Here is a 19,247-nt window from a genome sequence, read left to right on the forward strand (position 1 = left end):
GTACGAGAAAATGAGAGCAATTTCGGGCATTATTTGAAATTCTCACGTTAATAAATTAACACTTATATGGCTCGATCCTTTTTAACTATTCGTAACATATTTAGTCAAATTGTAAACGAATAACATATCAGCAATCAAATCGATCTCTTGCGGACAGGACAATGGCTCTCCCGAACCAACAACGCTCGCCATTTCCACTTCTTCTTCCTCCTCAAGCTCACTTCACCAAGTCGTACTCCGTCCCCGCAATCTCTACGACCTCCAAGCCTCTCTCTCTATCTGCAACCTCGCACTCTTCCTCTTCTTGCTCTCCAACTTCTTCCATCTTCCTTCCTCATCTCCAGCAACATAAACAGCAGCAGCCGCAGCAGCAGCAGCGACGACGACCACAAGTGTTGCCGCAATCGCAGCCGCTGCGGCGACAGGAACCGGAAGAAGACAGCGATGACCCAATTCTTAGATTCTTCAAGTCTCGCACCCCTGCGCAAGACCCACCATGCGAAGGGAGACTCTCCCTCCAAAACAACCGTCGCTCGTCTTGGCGTCTCGCTCCCGGGTTTGGTGCAGATTCTGAAGCTGAGGATGCATCAGTGCCTGCTATTGGAGACGCAGAGAAAAAGGGGTCTTCGGGTTCGGCCTCAGATGCTTTGCCTGAGGGTCGGATCGGAGAAATTTTGAAACTTGCGAGGAGCTTGCCAGTGAACACGACGTTGGGCGAGTTATTGGGGGATTTCGAGGGGAAGATTGGTGCGAAAGAGTGCGTGGAGGTGTTGGGGTTTATGGAAAAGGAGGGGCTTGTGAAGAGTAGCATTTACTTTTTCGAGTGGATGGGGTTGCAGGAGCCGTCTCTTGTTACTGCTCGGGCATGCTCGGTCATATTTCCCATGTTGGGAAGAGCTCGAATGGGGAACAAATTGCTGGTTTTGTTTGAAAATCTACCGAACAAGAAAGAGTTCAGAGATGTTCGTGTTTACAATTCTGCTATTTCAGGGCTGATGAGCTCCGGGTGGTATGAGAAATGGAAATGTTTGGAATTCTCTGTCTCCATATATTCAGTTTGTTTGTTGGTTTCGTGCTTCTTTATTTCTTATGCTGCAGCGTGATTGACTTTGTGTGACCCCAATTGTGCTTTTGTTCATAGTCAGATCAGCAAAGTCCTTGAGGCTAATTTAAGCTTAGTTTTGGAGGAGGTAGTTTATTGTATTGTCTTGTCACATTTGAATGGGGTCTGAATCTCCTGTCAATATGTAATATCTTGGTGGGTGTAAGTTTTTGGCTTTTGGCTCTATTTTTCTAAGTCTGAAGGAAAATCTGTTGGATCACTGTGCAAGATCTAGACCATGTTGTTCATATCCTACACGAGTTACCGCAGAAACAAAATAAGAACATACCCCAGATAGATGCAATCATCTTTTCATCAGTGACATTGAACTTTTTACTGGCAATAGTTGTCTTCCTTCAATCTATAATTCCCTTCCCGTTTACTTCTCCCTTTTGTCTCCCACGTCTGTGCGGACGTTCTAAATGAGATACTTCGTCATATGTTTCAGCTACAAGGATGCTTGGAAGGTGTATGAGGCAATGGAGGCTAATAATGTTCGGCCGGATCACGTGACGTGCTCTATAGTCATCACGGTCATGAGGAAGAATGGCCACAGCGCTAAAGAATCGTGGGAGTTATTTGAGAGGATGAATAGAAAGGGAGTTAAATGGAGTTCAGAAGTCATGGGTGCTCTAATAAAATCATTCTGTGACGAGGGGCTGAAGAAGGAAGCTCTTATCATCCAAGCGGAAATGGAAAAGAAAGGTATCCCTTCAAATGTCATTGTGTACAACACCTTAATGGATGCTTATAGCAAATCCAACCAAATTGAAGAAGCTGAAGGTCTCTTTGCTGAAATGAAAGCAAAAAGCCTCAAACCCACTGCTGCCACTTTTAATATCCTGATGGATGCATACAGCAGAAGGATGCAGCCTGAGATTGTTGAGAAGTTTCTTAAAGATATGCAAGAGATGGGCTTGGAGCCAAATGCCACTTCATATACATGCTTGATTAGTGCATACGGGAGGCAGGGGAAAATGAGTGACATGGCGGCAGGCGCATTCATGAGGATGAGGAGAGTTGGTATAAAACCTAATTTACATTCTTATACAGCTCTTGTTCATGCTTATTCAGTAAGCGGTTGGCATGAAAAAGCTTACACAACATTTGACGATATGCTAAGAGAAGGAATCAAACCTTCAATTGAAACCTACACCACTCTCCTGGATGCATTTAGGCGTGCTGGTGACATCCAAGTGTTAATGAAAATATGGAAAATGATGATTAGCGACAAAGTTGAAGGGACACGAGTCACGTTCAACATTCTCCTTGATGGCTTTGCTAAGCAAGGTCACTACGTCGAAGCAAGAGATGTGATCTATGAATTTGGGAAGATAGGTCTGCAGCCAACTGTAATGACTTATAATATGCTGATTAATGCATATGCACGAGGAGGTCAGCACTTGAAGTTGCCCCAACTGTTGAAAGAAATGGCAACTTTGAATCTGAAGCCTGATTCTATCACTTATTCGACCATGATATATGCCTTTGTCCGTGTTCGTGATTTCAGGAGGGCATTCTTTTATCACAAGAAGATGGTAAAAAGTGGACAGGTGCCAGATGCCAAATCATACCAAAAGCTTAGGGAAATATTGGATGTTAAAGCTGCAATAAAGAATAGGAAGGACAGGAGTGCTATTCTTGGTATAGTCAATAGCAAAATGGGCTCGGTGAGACCCAAGAAGAAAGGAAAGAAGGATGAGTTCTGGAAGAATAGGATAAGACATCAAAGGGCATTTGATGGACATTGAACATGCTCTTGGGAAGAAAAGGGAATTAAACTGTGTTGGTTCCCTGCCTCAGCTAGCTTTGGCTGGTCTTATGCATTTGTCCTTGGTTGATATCTGGTGAGACGATTAGAGTGGCCATGGTTGTTTGCTGCTGGCTATAAGATGATGCGTGCAGTTATGAAGTGGAGATTCTTTTGTTGGCAAATGCTGCTGCGCTCTGAAAGCTTGTATTTGACTGTATCTATGCTGGTCGGGACTAAAAAGATCTGTCCCTCATTCAGACTGAGCAACTAAAGAAGCTTCACAGGATACGGAAGATGACTTGTTGAGGTATCTTTAAATGGGAGATTGACACTTTGGAGCTTTGTTCAGCTGTCAAGCATTGCTGAGCCGAACTATTTCCACAAGACGATGGTCATGCTGTCAGAGGTACTTATTTTGGGAACCTCGGCATAGTTGAAAGTACTGTAGACATATACGACTTGTGATATTATGCAAATTCTTTAGATAATTAAATTATCCAGTTTATTGCACGGTTTGTGAAAAACACCACACAAGTCCATTACAGCATATTCAATCTAATGATCCACACACCAAAAGAACAACATTATGAATTATATGTTCCACATCCACACAGCCAGTATCAACAGCAAGATAGTACCCAGAAAAACAAGATGCAAACTCAAAACCATGTCACCAGATTACATAAAAGTTAGTCACATGAACTTGCCAATTTTAGATGAACACTTCACATCTGCAGTAACTCTCTAATTTCCTTCCTGAATCATAGCTTCTACAGAAAAAATAAAACAACTGCATCAAGGACACGGCGAGATTGAGGGGATGTATTTCCATGCTTTAGTAAGTTCCTCTCTTTCCAGAGATAATAAATTGTTGCATTCCCGGACACATTCAAACTCCCCTCCATGTTCTGCATGACCCAAGTAAATTCATCCTTCCAGTCACTTGCAGATCTAGGACATGAGAGTAGCTGTATAACTTGTTCCCAAATCCGCTTTCAGAACACGCCCTTGAAGAACAAGTGCATTCGAGATTCTTCATCTTGTCTGCATAGCACACAAGGGCTATCCATGCCGCACCAAGTTTTCATTCTGCCCAATGTGTGCAACCTGTTATGAATCACCAGCCAAGTTGTGAAGCCATATTCTGGCACATTAGGCCAAAGCCGTACAAGCCTATTTCCAAACACTTTGTTCCCACATTTCCTCCCTAGCTTCCTAGTCTCCTTTATAGAGAAAGAGCCACTAGATGGTCCAGCAAATACCACTTTTTACAGAGCCAGAGGTTGGAGCCATCAACCCACACAAAGCAATCTGCAGGTCAAAGCAGATCGACGGACCTTGCTAAAGGCCATCTCCAGTCATTTGCCTTGAGGACATCTGCAATTGTTGCTTTATCACCTAAAGCTATAATGATTCAGAGAATATTTTTCAATCGACATCCCATATGGATGCCATTCATCATACCATAAAGAGAGTTTCTCCACTACCTACCACATGCTTGATATGTGGTTTAAAAGTTTGAGCATTTTCCTCCACGCATATGTGCTGTCTGATCTCTCCTTGGCTTGCCACAAACTAGACCCCTTCAGCAAAATAGAATTAACCCATGCAATCCATAAAGAGCCCTATTTCAGAAGCAAATTGCAGAATTTTTTAAGGATACAAGTAGCATTGTCAAAGCAAGATTCCTAAGATCAAGCTCCCCTGCAATATTGGGAATGCATACGTCAGAGCAGGCGACTTTTGCTCCATAAGCATGCCCAGTCTGGCCTTTCCGCAGAAAAGCAGAACACTTGTTGCTTCCTACAACTTTAAGTACTTCCTTTGGCAAGACAAAGATCTGAGTCCAGTAATTAACCATGCTATACACAGCTGATGATATTAAATGTAATCTTCCTGCATAGCTGAGGTCTTAGAAGTCCAATAATCTTTTCTAGAAGTCAGCTTGTCAACCGATGCCTTACAAATCTCGATCAATTAGCCTTCCTGAAATGAGTGAAAGGCCAGGATATCTGACAGGAAGAGATCCTCTTTGAAAGTTACTGAGTTGAAGAAGATCTTTGCTGTGATCAAACTCATATCCAGGAAGGTAAAAGCTGAGATTTTTCAGGATTTATCTTGAGGCCAGACATACTATGAAATTCCTGAGAAAGAGATGATACTTCCGACGAGGATGCCCTATCTTCTTTTCAAAATATCAAGAAGTCGTTGGCAGAACTCAAATAAGTCAATTTTACCTTAGCACAAGGTGGATAATACCTGATCCTTCACTGTGGTGTACCTGAGTCCAACATTCTGTAGAAGACATTCATGGTAATCACAAAGAAATATAGCGAAAAAGGATCTCCTTGCCTCAGTCCTCTCTCCCCTTCAAGAAATCCTTCAAGCCCTCCATCCAAGCTGACTGAGAAGTAAGGGGGAGCAATGCATGCCCTTTTCCATTAAAGAAAGTTCTCAGGCACTTTAATACTGTGCGAGATGCTGAGCACAAAATCCGACTTCACTGAGTCGACAGCCTTCATTGTGTCAGCTTTTGTCATTCCTTGAGGAGAAGTATGATTGCTATGATAGGTTTTTACCTTGTTCGTGCGCGAAGTGAGCATTATCAGCAATCCTTCTATCCTTAACAAGATCAGACTGGCTGCTATTAATGAAAAATGGCAAAATCTCTATTTGGCAAGATCTTGGTAATGCATTTATAAATGACATTACAACAAGAAATAGGCCTGAACTGGGTCATCTTAGATGCATTTTTCACTTTTGGAATTAGTGAAATAGCATTAATGTTAAGTATCCTCATCAGCTTTGAAGATCAGAAAAGTTTCCAACGCTGCATTAGTAAAATCCTCCTCCAATCAGTGTCCATGCTGCCTTAAAGAACCGAGATGAAAAGCCGTGCAGGCCGGATGTTTTGTCCCCATTCATGGGCCAAAGAGCTGATTCAACTTCCATTGCTTTGGCTGGTTTCAACATACCACGTGCGTTGATCACCAGTTAGCCTGAATTCTATAAGCTGGTGGAATGTGTCAGTTGCATGTGAAGAACAGAACTGGAGGTACCCAAAAGCTTCCTGTAAACTTCACAGCCTCCTCTGCTATAGCCTTATGCCCTTCAAGCTTTCTTCCATCTTCAGAGTAAAACTAATCTAAGGGACTCCTTGGAATTCCTTGCTCTAAACATTCTATGAATTTATGTGTGTTTATATCCCCAACTGTTTTTATCTGGTCAGGAAGGAGTCGATCGCCAGAAAATCTCTTTTCACATCACCATGACAAATCGATGTGTTCGATTGGGGTTTGAAAACATCTTCACATATTCAATGACGATGAGCTTTGCCCAGTACCAAACCAGCAAACACAAGGTCAAAAATTGCCGCATCTTCGGCTGATGAGCTTTCATTCCCTTGACCGTGCCAAACGAGTTTCGGCTGATACATCTTATTCCTGGGTGCTAAGCTGAAAGGGTTTTCGCTTTTGCTCCAAGCGAGCATGTACTACTAGCTAAAATCTTCGCAAATACTTAGCAAAAATAATAATAATAATAATAATAATAATAATAATCTTCGCAAGGAGATTGTATGATAGACCTTTGAAGTTTCACACGAGTTTCCATTGATAGAAGCTCAAATTTTACTAGGATACCTACATTTGGCTCCCGCTTTGCTTCAATGGTAGTCTTATCCTTAAAAACATGTGGATAATAATTAGGGCTAATCAGTTTTCGATTCGGTCCGGTCCCACCTTGGGACCGAGAATCGGACCGGTGGCCTTTTTTGTGATTTGTCGTTAAATTTTTTTCGTTAACGACATATTCACCAAACCACCTCTCGTTAATTGCATTACGTTGTGGCTAAACTTGAAAAATCATATTAAGCATTGTAAGTTTAAGTTTAGGTTTACATTTAGAAAATCTTTTTTTTTTTTTTAACTATTAGTCGATCTGGGCCGGGCGGTCCCAATCCGTCCGGTTTCAATTTCATGGACTCGAGCACTGGACTGGGGCTCCCGAGAACAGGATCTAATAGGTCGGTTAGGCCCGGTCCGAGCGATTCTCGGTTCGGTCGGTCTATTATTCTCAGCCCTAATAATAACCCAAACATCCAATTTGTGCGGAGTAGTAGACCTTGTCTTTGACGACCAAATAACATGACCCCTATTTAAGGAAACTTGGAATTTTAAACCTTACCTGGCGACTTCAATAATTCACTCTTTGTTTCCGGTTCTATAATTCTAACAGCATAGAATGTGACTAGTTTATGCTGAAAATGCTAAATTCGGTTATTTAGTTATTTGGTGTATGCAAATGGGATCATAAAGCGAAGTCGATACACATGATGAAATGTCTTTAAGCTATAGATTGTTTCCATTAGTCACGAGGACTAAACTTATTTTGCAATTTTGCGGTTTCAATGTTAATAGGAGGATGCAAAGTGCGTTTGTCATCGTCCAATTTCTCTCGTACTCATATGGGCTAAAGCGAAGCTTTGAGTAATCGGGGCCAAGTGTGAAAGATACAGAAGGGTTGATACAACTGTTTTGGGAGAACGATGTCAGGGTGACTGTGCTAGAAATTCGATGATGGGATGATTATAGTCTTAGAAGATCTCTGAAAACTAGAATTAGGAGCTGACATGACACCACTTGCCTATTGATGGCCCAATAGACTGAAATCCGCTGCTGTACTGAAGTGATCTGTATATCACACTCGGGGGACTAAATGCCCAAGATAAATTAGGCTTGATACGGTCGGCGACGGAGATGCAATTCGCCAGGCTTGGTGTTCCGGCTCATCAGACGTCATATGAGGATGTCTGTTAGGAAAGATTCGGCCCAAGAAATATGATATTGGAGCAGGCATTCTAAATTGTATGGTTGGATGCCAAGAAGAGATTTGTTACCACATACCCCACAAGAAGATAAAACCTTTGTTGATTTGCCAAGACCGAGAGAAGCCTAGTCGGCGAAAGAAAGTGTCATCGAGAGAGCATAGTTGGTTGGGATGCCACACTTGATAGGGGGGGCCCAAGCGACTGGAGATTCACGATCATCTTTGATCGGAGGAAGCAATCGATGGAGTAGAGTGACATGTTCTGTTGAGAGAGTGTGTGTCGTTCGTTAGTCCCAAGAGAGTGGCAATAATGATCGTAGAACGTTAAGGAAGCGACAGAGTAACTGACAACAAGGGCTTGTGGATCCATATGTCTCACTTGTAAGAATTTTTTTAATGCGTGCTTACATTAAGTGAAATTGATATTTACTGTTTTACGGGTTGGTCTAATAAGGCAAGATATTAAAATTCTTAATCAATATAATATGAGATGGCTAATATGGGCGGAGTTACGCCTCGACCTGTGATGAGAGGGCCGTGGCTAAAAATCCTATAAAGAGGTTCATGTTCCCCTTCTACCCTTTGATGAAGAAATACGAACCTATCGTTTCTTTAAGAGTGGTTGTCTCATTCAACCAGCGACAAGGAGAGGAAATAGAGAAGAAACGCTTGAGTTCCGATTCATCGTCATTCCGCATCAAGTCTAGGAGTGCGAATCCCCTATCCTTTATTATGCAACGCATTTCTGATTCATCGTCGTTCCATATCAAGTCTCGATGGATTCCAAACCGGGTGTGTGAATCCGCTATCCTCTATTACGTAACGCGTTTCTGACTCTAGTAAATGCGATCCTTGGGCGTGCCACATTCATGGCCCTACATCACTTACTCGAGGGCTTGAATATTCGAACTAGATTAGGTGAGGTACAATCAAAGAATAGGGATGCGATATGCCAGATTGTCCTTGGGAACGGTCTACCGAGGGAAGGCTGGCTTGGTATTTTGGCTCATCGGGTGCCGCATGTGGTTGTCCACGGCCAGGAAAGTTTCGGCCCGTGACAAGTAAATATGCTTAATCTGTAGAATTCAATTTTGCCCTTTTCCTTTTATTTTTTCCTAATAAAAAATTTTTTTTTTTTGGTTGAATTTCTAATCAAACTTAAAGAGGGATATAATTGGGAAGTTGCCAAGAGTGAAAACAAAACACCTGCGTATCTATCTTCCCAAATTCTTTAAAAAAAAAAAAAAAACTAAACAAAACTCAGTCGGAAAGTCCAGACACCACCAAAAGCAAAAAGGTTGTGTCCCACTCGCCAAAACTCTCGTACGATCTTCTCTCTCTAAAACTCTCGCTCCCTCTCTTTCTCTCTCTTCATGCAGACATGAAATTCCTTTCTATCTCCAAACTGCCTCTCCTCCTCAAGCCCTTCGTCCTCTCCCTCCTCCTCTCCCTCTCCGTCCTCCTCCTCCTCGCCTCCCAGACCCCTCTCCACCGCCTCACCGCCGCCTCCCGCCACCCGCCCCCCTCCTCCTCCTCTTCCGGCGGTGGTGCCGGCATCCGAATCCGCCCCGGGTACCCCTCCTACGAGGCCTACATCCAGCACCAGCTCAACAAGACGCTCAACCCCAACCTCCGCAAGATCTGGACCACCCGCGACTGGGACCGCAAGGTCCGCGTCTTCGCCCGCTTCTTCGAGAGCCTGAAGAGCAGGAACCTCCTCTCCGACTCCTCCAGATCGCTCTCCATCGGGGCCAGGGTCGGCCAGGAGGTGGCGGCGCTGAAGCTGATCGGCGTCAACGACTCGATCGGGATCGATCTGGTGCCTCGCCCCCCGCTGGTGATCGAGGGCGACTTCCACCGCCAGCCGTTCCCGAACGCCACGTTCGACTTCGAGTTCTCCAACGTGTTCGACCACGCCCTGTACCCGTGGAAGTTCGTCGGGGAGATCGAGCGGACGCTAAAGCCCGGGGGATCTGCGCGCTGCACGTGACGGTCAAGCACAGCACGGACAAGTACTCGGCCAACGACCTGTACAGCGTGGATCCGCTGGTGGAGATGTTCAAAGAGTCGGAGCTCGTGGAGACTAGGAGTATCGACGGGTTTGGCCTCGACACTGAGGTCGTTTTCAGGAAGAAGGTCAAGAAGACGAAGCAAAATCGCAGGTCATGAAATTCATTCTTTACGCCCTCCTCCGTTACTTTTACTGTATTTTCGTTCTATAGATTCGTTATTCTTGATCGTCTGGGGAAAATTCACGCGACCCAGATCGAAGATAGAGATTGTACACACGAATTCGTGATTGACAGAATGAGGAATTGTCTCTCTCTGTAACTTTTCTCGGGAAAATCTCGGCCTGCACGAATAATTCCTGGAAAATTGAGGCGTGGGGTGTGTGGTTCTTTACTCAATCTCGACTTGGGCATCTCTTTATCCGAGCCAACAAGCGATAACAGGAGGCGGGTTCCCATCGGATCCTGCATCCGATCCGGCCTCGGCTCCCCAAATATGGAAAATCTACATTGAACTCAGGAGTTAAAAACTCCTCTCACATTTGACTTTTCTCCAAATCGAAAGTATTGCTCTCAAACGTTTATTGCTATTTTGAGAGCAAGCAATCCTCCTCTTCTTCAGGACTTCGATGAACAAAATCTGTTCATCGCTAAAGTTCTGACGGATGGAATTTGGCTCTGACACAAGCGATTCAGGTGCGCAATGTGTTTGGAGGAGAGAGAAGAAGAAGGAGGAGGAGGAGGAGTGGTTGGGGATTAGAATAGTGGGGAACCAAAGAATGTGGTCCGCGCCGTCCGATGCAATGATGTGGTGTTGCATTAGAATAGCTAATAGGATTTCAAGGATCCATGTGACTCCAATTATCATTCTCAGACCAAATTGCATGAATTCCAAAATAAAATATTGTGTCGGCAAAACTAGGTCTTTTAGACCACCGACATGCTCAATATCGCGCAAAATTCGAAATTGATGTACTTGTAATGAATTCATCTTAAATTAGTGTATTTATAGTAAATTTATCTTAAATTAATTTGTGCGTCATCAAAAATTCCAAACTAATATACTCTTGATATATGTATTTTTTTTTGGCAAAGAATATCGAGTTCTGTGAGTTATTTTTTAAAGGGTAGAACATGATTATTTAAAGTTTGCAATCGATGGAAATCACAACAACATTTATTCACAAGAAGTTAATATATCCTAAAATAGTGGCCATATACATAACAATCAGGAATTACCTATCATGTAGAAACACTAGTCTAAAAAAATTTAGAGGATATCGCTACTCGACAATTATATGTCGATGTTGATGACTTTGTCCTAGTAAAGTTTCTTATAGATAACTTATTTTTGTTGTCGATAACTTCCTTGACAAGTTGTTGATGCTCTTTGAGTTGCATTCGAAGTTCTGTTATTATTGCCTAAGTTTGTCACTTGTCGACAAGGGAAAGAGAGAATACAAGAGAGCCAATTCATCCACAGCTAGTGGGACAAAATAATCGTGCTTTATCACTTAAGGTGGCCCCCTCCCTGTCGGAAAATAATTCGAATCGTTTCGTTGTCAACACTAGTTGATCTCATACTCCACCGAATCAAAACAACTTTAATTCTCATCTCGTGAGTTGTTCTTGGTACATCTCCCAGTCGTTGGATTGGATGTATCGTGACAAGTCAAAGTTCATCCGACAGTTGAAAAGCACTAAGAACAACATTTTCAAGTTATATACCAAAGTAATGCCCGTACTATTTCATGGAAATACAACGAAGCAAAAGGTTAATAACCATTTTATTGTGGTTATATTACGACCATAAATTATTTTCATTTTTTAATTATGAAATAGAAAGTAATTCTAAGTTTAGAAACTTGAAATCACGAACTCGATTTTCTTCTCATGGCTCTTTCGTCGGAATGTATCATGGATCTCGATCTCCTATTGCCCTCCTTTCGTTCCTAGACGGAGCAATTGTAATTACTGAAATAATTTCGAGACATTTTAAAAGCTCCGAGATGGTGATTTTAACATTGCTGTCCAAATGAAAGGCCATTCTCAAACCCCAAGAATCAATGGCCCCCCGTCGTCCCGCTTTCAAATTTCCTTTTAGAATGTTCATTTTTATAAGGTTGTCTCCCTTATTTTTCCTCGACGACTCCGAAGACGCCCGCTTTTATTGATTCAATCATGAGAGGATGCTGTTAACTCAACGAGTACCCTGAAACAATCCTTAATCATACTTAACAAAGTGAAATCGTTGTTTTCAATGCTCCGATTACGCAAGAAAAGAGAAAGACGGCAAGTTAAAAATGACGATGAGTCGAGGACTCTTTCTCTTTCCCCTTCTTCAAACTCTAATTTGTAACCAACGGAAAAAGCAACCCCACAGACCCTTTTTGTTTTTCTTTTTTTTTCATATCAGGGCCCTTACTAAAAAAAATTATAAAATTGCAAAAGTATAACACCGCACGGGTCAATCTTCACAACGCCTAGTATCCATCGTTTTACGGCTAGAATTACCGGGGATCGAATCCCATTCGCTCCTCTAACTTTCGCCTCTTGGCTGTCGGCCCAGCGGAGACCCACCAAAGCATGAAAGCTGGGATCTTTTAGAATTGACTAATACTAAGATAAAGGGTCGAGAAACTCAACGTCGTTGTTCCATCATTCTTGAATAACTTGGAACTGGGTCTTCGTTTCGTACTACCACGGATTACGAAAATAATGGAAAAAATAAACAGGTGCCAACAAAGAATAAGCCCCCGCAGGCTCATGGGCCGCTTCTTTATCGGCCCACAACGAAGTTGGATTGATATAATATACAAATTTGGACATTTCCTTGATGACCCCTTCCCCATCTAGATCAAAAGAAACTTGTTTGAGCCCATGAACGGTACTTTCTTGGGACAGCCGTTCATGTGTAAATCCTTAGCATCTCCACCTTCAATGGACCCTAACATCGTTTTGGCAAACAAACGTCTTTGTGGGAGCTGTCACAATGATGCTCCGTGATTCTAGTTCACGAGTGTCCTTATGAAACTCCAAAATCGCACTTTTCCGGGGGATTTTCCGGGACGGACGAGTCCGAGGGAGTGAGACAACCCCAGTAAAGTCCTGGCAACTTAGACAGACCAGACCTCGGCACACCGGAGAGAGAGCGAGAGGGAGAGACTGAGCGGAAAGCAGAAAGGGGGGAAACGCAGGATGAAGCGATTCTTCAAGCCCGTGGAGAAAGACGGCTCCAACAAGAAGCCTGCTCTGTCTCAAAGCTGCGATGACAGTGAAACGACAGGTGAAGAGAAGAAGAAAGAGCCATTGAAGTTCTTGACCTGGAATGCCAACAGTTTGCTCCTCCGCGTAAAAAACAACTGGCCCGAATTCACCAAGTTCGTCTCTGATCTCGACCCCGACGTCATTGCAATACAGGTGATTACTGAGTCACCCACTTTGTACTTTTTTTTTCCCTGTTTGATCAGCCATTTAAGTTGCGATATGGAATAAAAAAGGGGGGGCTTTTCCGTGTTCCGACTGCGGATGATGAAGTGAAATGGGTGTTGGTTTTTTTTTTTTTCTGTTGTTTTAGATTTTTTTGGTGGAGGGCGTTATCGATTTTGCTGCATTTGCCTGAAGAGGTTGGTGGTCTGCAATGTGTGTTCGTCTAGGCATGACCCATGTTATGTGTATTGCACATTTTAAACTGCTAGCTTCATTTGGTTTCTCAAATTGTTGAACGTTTTGTCATTATCTATGATAAAAGGAAAACCTTTTTAGGTAGGAATAGACTTGCTACTATCACACTAAAATGCATCCGGTCGAGTTGTTTTATTGATAAAATTGTATGGCCTAAGGAGGCAAGCCGTGAATCCAATTTGAACTCCTGCCTTTTTGTTTCTTCCATCTTTTGTTCTTAACTGTGAGTTCAACCTATCAGTTTTGAAACATGTGTGTGATGATAGCTGTTTATATATAATACCATGCTGGTTTTTGAAGTTGGTACCTTATGGATTTTTTCGTAAAGAAAATCATCTAACAGCTCAGGGATGGTAGGAAGTAAGGATGCCTGCAGCTGGTTCAAAAGGCGCGCCTAAAAATCCTGGAGAGTTGAAAGATGATACAAGCTCCTCGCGAGAGGAAAAGCAGGTAAATTGTGCTATCACTTATGAAGTGCTAATGCTCATGGCTATGCTAATTAAGAATGTTTGTGCCATTTTATGTCTCACCATGAGTAGATGCTGATGCGTGCCCTTTCAAGTCCCCCCTTTGGACAATATCGTGTTTGGTGGTCCCTTGGAGATTTTAAGTATGCAGGGACTGCGCTGTTAGTGAAGAAGTGCTTCCAACCAAAAGTTTTCTTTTCTCTCGATAGCAAAGGTACTTGAAAAAGAAGTTGTTGCCTGTTTTTGGCCTAAAAACAATTACTCTTAGGTGAAACCGGGAATTGGAAGACTTAATCGTATGTATGCTTAAGCAATTTTTACTGGAATACAAAATATACTCAGATGCACATTCTTCAGTACAGGGATGACTCCAAGCATTGTCAAGTCTGCGTAATTGCACCCACTGAACTTTCCTTTTTTTATTTTGTTTGATGTATTTCCATGAAGATGTTATCTTGCTAAAAAAATTATAAGCTCTTGAAACTTGATCCTCCTAGAATTTAGATTCATTTTGACCTACAATATCCTATTTGAAATTCTGAAATTTTCCAAAATAAGAGCTAAATTTCTAATAGGAATTTGAGATAACATATTCAAGAAAAAGGCAAATTGAGTATGATACATTTCACGTGAATTATGTCATATGTAAATATTGTGCTATTACTAGATTTTTTAAAGGGTCTGCACTCCCTTGGTGCCCTATACTTGACTTTGCTATACTGTCCAAAACGAAAGAGGAAATTGTCCTAACTTATTATACCTTAATCTGAATATGGACCCTTTCTGCACAGCCTTCCTCTCTAGTTTGAATGGGTAGTTTGCAGACTGTAAGTTAAAACATAGATACCTTAGAAGGATAACAGCGGCTTGAGGGTTTTCACTGTTTATTTCATCTGTGGTTGAATTGTTGAAGTACAACCATTCATTCAGCACTTCTTGTTGATTTGATCCTAAAATGAAGGACATCTTTTCTCTTATCTTTCCTAGTTCTTCCATCATCCGTTTCTGAAAGAACTGAGGAGGACAAAGCAATAAAGTTTCAGCCCTACTGGAGTCGGATATTAGATCAAATTCAGGCATCAGCTATAAGCTGTCGGATAATAATTTTATTTTTTAAACCGCTAGCTGTTATATTATGTGGATATTGGTATCAACACATATGAAGGTTCGAGACTGTGCTTTGACTATTGATATTTACGATCCAGGATTTTGAATATAATACTCTAATGGAGGGGAAAGAGGGTTTGGGATCCGATCCGCATAGAGGATTTCTGGCATTGATATCATGATAAGCTATATGATAGTGCCCACCATTTAGAGGCTTAAGTTCTTGGGTTGAGGCATGATTCGATTTTTTGAAATCAATGCTAGTCTTTTGCAAAGAGAATTGCAATGGAGAGAATCCATTCCTTAAGTGTATATCTGTGGATGAATGAAGAATGCTTTTATTGTCTTTGTGTAGCATTCAAGCACGAGCTAGACGGTCGAGTTATCTTGGCTGAATTCGAGACATTTCGTTTGTTGAATACATATTCCCCTAACAATGGTTGGAAGGATGAGGAGAACTCATTTCAGAGAAGAAGGAAGTGGGATAAAAAGTTACTAGAGTTTGTTGTCAAATCGTTAGACAAGCCCTTGATTTGGTGCGGTGATCTTAATGTGAGGTGAGGTCGTCTCCTCTCTTATTCTTTTCCTTTGACTTTGTCTCGGTACTATTTGAGTTGTCAATCACCATCTCATTAAATCTTGCTGCGTTGTCCCTTTCCTTGCATTTTTTCTCTCCATATTCATGACATTGCAGTTGCTATGGCCATGAAATGTCATAAATGTGCCTACAGAAAGTTCAACCCTGAGGATAGCATATGCTATGATGCCAGATGGTGTGTCGATGGTGTGTCTTTGTTTGCAAAGATTGAACTGCCTACTGTTCTTGGCTCGGATGGTCATTGACTATTACATAGCTTAAACTAAGATTGAACCTTCTCCTGTCAACTACAGCAAGTTTTGCATTGACTTAAAAAGCCTTCTATATTACCAAGTTTTATGTCAACTTGGACAATATCTTAGGTAATCATGCAGTATGCTTGGTTTAATTTCTTAGCCTTAAGCATGCTTTTAAAGGTTTCTAGACAAACTCGTTTGCAATATGATGACGTGGCACTTTGTGCAGTTAATCATGCAAGTATTGGCTTGTTCTTATTTATCATCTGCAGCCATGAAGAGATTGATGTTAGTCATCCAGAGTTCTTTAGCACTGCAAAACTCAATGGTTATGTACCTCCTAATGCTGAGGTAATGTTTGATGTGAAATTGGATATTCTTGATACTCACGATGTCTAGATCTCATGCTTTACTTATTGAACTTTCTTTGGCTTTATGGTATGAGACTTTAATTGGGCGGGATTGAGCAGGGACTGCTCTGCTGAATGTCATTTATTTTATTTGCTTAAGAGTGTCTTTTTGCTAGGTAACTAATTGCTTACTTTACTGTTTTGTTGTATAGAAGGTTTTAAAAACCATATAGACTGTGCTGCTGTATGAACTGGAGTGTCATTTCCTTGGTCGTGTGTGATAATTTTGTCATCTGAAGGTCGTGTGAATAAATGGAATATAATTTTTTTCCCTTGTTTGCCTGTACATTTTGGCTTTTGGACAGGCATCTTTTGCCATGAAATGAATAATGCATGTGGAATGTAGAGACGGGAAACTCCAAAAGGACCTGACTTTCGAAGAGATGGAACTTACTCAAAGTAGCATTTTGATATCTTTATCTTTAAATGAATTTAAGACTTGTGCTTTGCCTTTATATTTGAACACGTGAGTGAATGATGTTAGAACCTTAGATTTGTAAAATTGTAAGATCTAAGCGAATTGCCTCGTAGATAGCCCAGATTCTTAAAGAGATTATGGACCTCAACTATAAGTTATATGCCTGCCATCTTCAGAATCTTGATTTAAAATCCTTCTTTACTTGGAAATACTGTGAAACCATCTTACATTTGCCACATATGCTAAGTTCACCGAAAGTAGGTAGTTTAAAGTCTTCGATTGGAGTAGTCATCGTTTCTTTTTTGCATACCCAGGACTGCGGACAGCCTGGATTTACCTTGGCTGAGAGGAAGCGCTTTGGAACCATACTGAAGGAGTATGTCATTTATATGATTTGGCTTCATTGGTTTTTGGAAATTTTTGTGTTGTCAACACTTCTTTTGACTCTAGTTGCTTTTATTTGAATTATGCTCTAGGGGAAAACTCATTGATGCACACCGATACCTACACAAAGATAAGGATATGGAGTGTGGCTTCTCATGGTCCGGAAATCCTATTGGGAAGTATGTGAAGCAACTTATCGTTGCATGCACTTGTATATGATGAAGCATTGTTTGAGTTCTTCATAGCTACTAAACCGAAAAGAGCAATTTGATCACATTGAAGAATTTATCTGTTATGCCACAAGGTGATGAATGGCTTTTTCTTTTGCAGGTATAGAGGGAAAAGAATGAGAATTGATTATTTCATAGTTTCGGAGAAGCTCAGAGATAGGATTAGATCATGTGAGATGCACGGGCGAGGGATTGAATTGGAAGGTTCGGCTTGTTTTATGTTTCGCTTGTCTTCTATAGCTTGTCATATGCATCTAAACCAGTAAAGATGCCTAATTTTCTATAATTCAATCAGTTTCTGCTGGTTAACATGTGTGAGTGGGAAGAACATTGTTTTCGTTTGTCTGCTAAGTGAAGTCCAAGATAACTTTATTTTTATAACTTCGGTTCTAATGGGAAATTCCATACAGAATTTATTCCTATGGAAATGCGACAAAAATACATCTACAGATTCATATAAGTTGCTTTCCTTTCCTCCGTGGACTGAGACCTAAAGGCCCATTCAGTGGTCCATTCCAACGGCAAAATATGATTTTACTATTTCACAATGGAGATCTCAATAATAACTGATGAAGTCATGAGTAGTTTTATATTATTCTCTTCTTCTTCTTCTTCTTCTTCTTCTTCTTCTTCTTCTTCTTCAGTTAATCTCCCTTGAAGCTTCACCCTCATGCTAAGATCTTGAGCACAACACAGGTTTCTATGGAAGCGACCATTGCCCTGTCTTCCTTGAGCTTTCGGAAGCCATGTCAGATTCTGCGTAGAGCCAAGTTTTCAACATAAGGTTATGATATTTCATGCATTCCCGTGATGGGCATCTATTACACCGCCGGTGCATTTATTTATAGAAGCATGGTATGGGGATTTGTCAGACTGAAATTCAATATTAGATATCGTGTGCATAATCATGCTAATATACCTGCAATGGCCTGTCAGCATTTACATTTTGGGTCAAGTTTTGCGCCAACCAACTATTAATGTCAAGCGGCAGATTTGGAATTACTATATTGTTTGTTTTACTCAATACCCAATGGCGTTGAGACTCTGCTCAGAGGCTCTTTTATGTAACCTATAGTCTTTGCTTGTCTATAGATAGGAAGTGGGAAAAAGTAGGTGATGCGCTCTCTGATCTCATGGCATCCCAATGGAACAAGTGGCATCTTTTGCTTTAGTTGGTGGAGGATGGCTATGAGAGAATCTGTCTACTCGAGCATGAAGTTCCCATTCTCAGCATAAGTTGGAAATTTCTGGTCTGAAAGAATTGCTAGTACTAGAAAGGTTCATGATTAGCATGCCATCTTGACTCCAGCTTTGCTTAATGTTTAGTTAGATTGGTTAATATTGCTTAGCTAGAAAAATCTCTCACATGCTCGATGAATGGTGCACATCATGAAGAATATACTTATGGTCCAGATTCAGCAATCTGGTCTACAGCCCTTTTAAAGAGCTCCGGCATCTCAGGGCAGTCTTTTTACTTTTCAAGAATGGTTATAGCCCCGCTCGCTTGGCGCGTCATTCATGAGATGAAGGGTTTGAATCCCTCTTGGGTTGCTTATCTCGCCTTACCCAGTAGGCTTAGGCACGGCACGACTCGTTTGCGTCGGTGTTTTTCATGTGATCTGCAGACACATGCTTTACTGATGAGTGATCACCGAAGAATAGGCGCTTCCTGCCTGAAACGATGCTAATGAAGAGCTATTACTGTTTGGCCTAAAGGACGGTACTACCGCATTCGACTTGTTCAGTGCATCGCATGTTTGTTCTTTGAAGTTCGATACTTGTATTCGGCTTGTATCAACTCGGTGCATTTTACATGTTAGGATCGGTTCGCCTGTATGGCGATAAACTCGAGCTAAATGACTGTAGGACGACTCTCTCTCTCTTCTCTCTTCTTTTCTTTCTTGGATAAGGAATAAGCTCATTTCGAGATTGAAGCTTGGTCACCATTCAAGTTTGAATATCACAGATACTTGGTTATGAGATTAGCAGATGAAAGTTGTACCTGTGGTGTTCCTGGTAATG

General features: G+C 41.6%; 3 protein-coding genes across 4 annotated transcripts; all 3 read left to right on the forward strand.

The window, feature by feature from the left end:
- The first annotated feature begins 134 nt into the window (after positions 1–134).
- LOC115741450 (pentatricopeptide repeat-containing protein At5g50280, chloroplastic) lies at positions 135–3,373 on the forward strand. Its single transcript, XM_030675349.2, has 2 exons — positions 135–1,009; positions 1,551–3,373. The coding sequence occupies exons 1-2, from the start codon at positions 162–164 to the stop codon at positions 2,851–2,853; spliced, it is 2,151 nt and encodes a 716-aa protein (XP_030531209.2). The 5' UTR covers positions 135–161; the 3' UTR covers positions 2,854–3,373.
- Positions 3,374–8,944: 5,571 nt separating this feature from the next.
- LOC115741614 lies at positions 8,945–10,013 on the forward strand. The gene is given in 2 exon segments (XM_030675603.2): positions 8,945–9,652; positions 9,655–10,013. Coding segments are annotated over 2 exon segments (786 nt in total). The 5' UTR covers positions 8,945–9,063; the 3' UTR covers positions 9,852–10,013.
- Positions 10,014–12,768: 2,755 nt separating this feature from the next.
- LOC115741516 (DNA-(apurinic or apyrimidinic site) endonuclease) lies at positions 12,769–18,230 on the forward strand. Of its 2 annotated transcripts, none has more exons than XM_030675467.2 (9): positions 12,769–13,111; positions 13,733–13,828; positions 13,918–14,056; positions 15,305–15,506; positions 16,056–16,134; positions 16,926–16,987; positions 17,088–17,174; positions 17,326–17,429; positions 17,922–18,230. In XM_030675467.2, the coding sequence occupies exons 1-9, from the start codon at positions 12,890–12,892 to the stop codon at positions 17,987–17,989; spliced, it is 1,059 nt and encodes a 352-aa protein (XP_030531327.2). In that variant the 5' UTR covers positions 12,769–12,889; the 3' UTR covers positions 17,990–18,230. The 2 variants fall into 2 exon arrangements, with proteins under 2 accessions (XP_030531327.2, XP_030531326.2); XM_030675466.2 differs by having other exon boundaries at positions 12,771–13,111; positions 13,733–13,825; positions 13,915–14,056.
- Positions 18,231–19,247: the final 1,017 nt, after the last annotated feature.

This window comes from Rhodamnia argentea, chromosome 6 (genome assembly GCF_020921035.1).
Source record: "Rhodamnia argentea isolate NSW1041297 chromosome 6, ASM2092103v1, whole genome shotgun sequence".
Lineage (NCBI taxonomy): Eukaryota > Viridiplantae > Streptophyta > Magnoliopsida > Myrtales > Myrtaceae > Rhodamnia > Rhodamnia argentea.

What these genes read in the sequence shown, in the direction of transcription:
- LOC115741450 (XM_030675349.2), top strand. Translation starts at nt 162, where the DNA reads ATGGCTCTCCCGAACCAACAACGCTCGCCATTTCCACTTCTTCTTCCT. An exon ending in GGGCTGATGAGCTCCGGGTG is followed by an intron (nt 1,010 to 1,550) that starts GTATGAGAAATG and finishes CATATGTTTCAG; the next exon opens with CTACAAGGATGCTTGGAAGG.
- LOC115741516 (XM_030675467.2), top strand. Translation starts at nt 12,890, where the DNA reads ATGAAGCGATTCTTCAAGCCCGTGGAGAAAGACGGCTCCAACAAGAAG. An exon ending in CGCGAGAGGAAAAGCAGGTA is followed by an intron (nt 13,829 to 13,917) that starts AATTGTGCTATC and finishes CATGAGTAGATG; the next exon opens with CTGATGCGTGCCCTTTCAAG. An exon ending in TGCGGTGATCTTAATGTGAG is followed by an intron (nt 15,507 to 16,055) that starts GTGAGGTCGTCT and finishes TATCATCTGCAG; the next exon opens with CCATGAAGAGATTGATGTTA.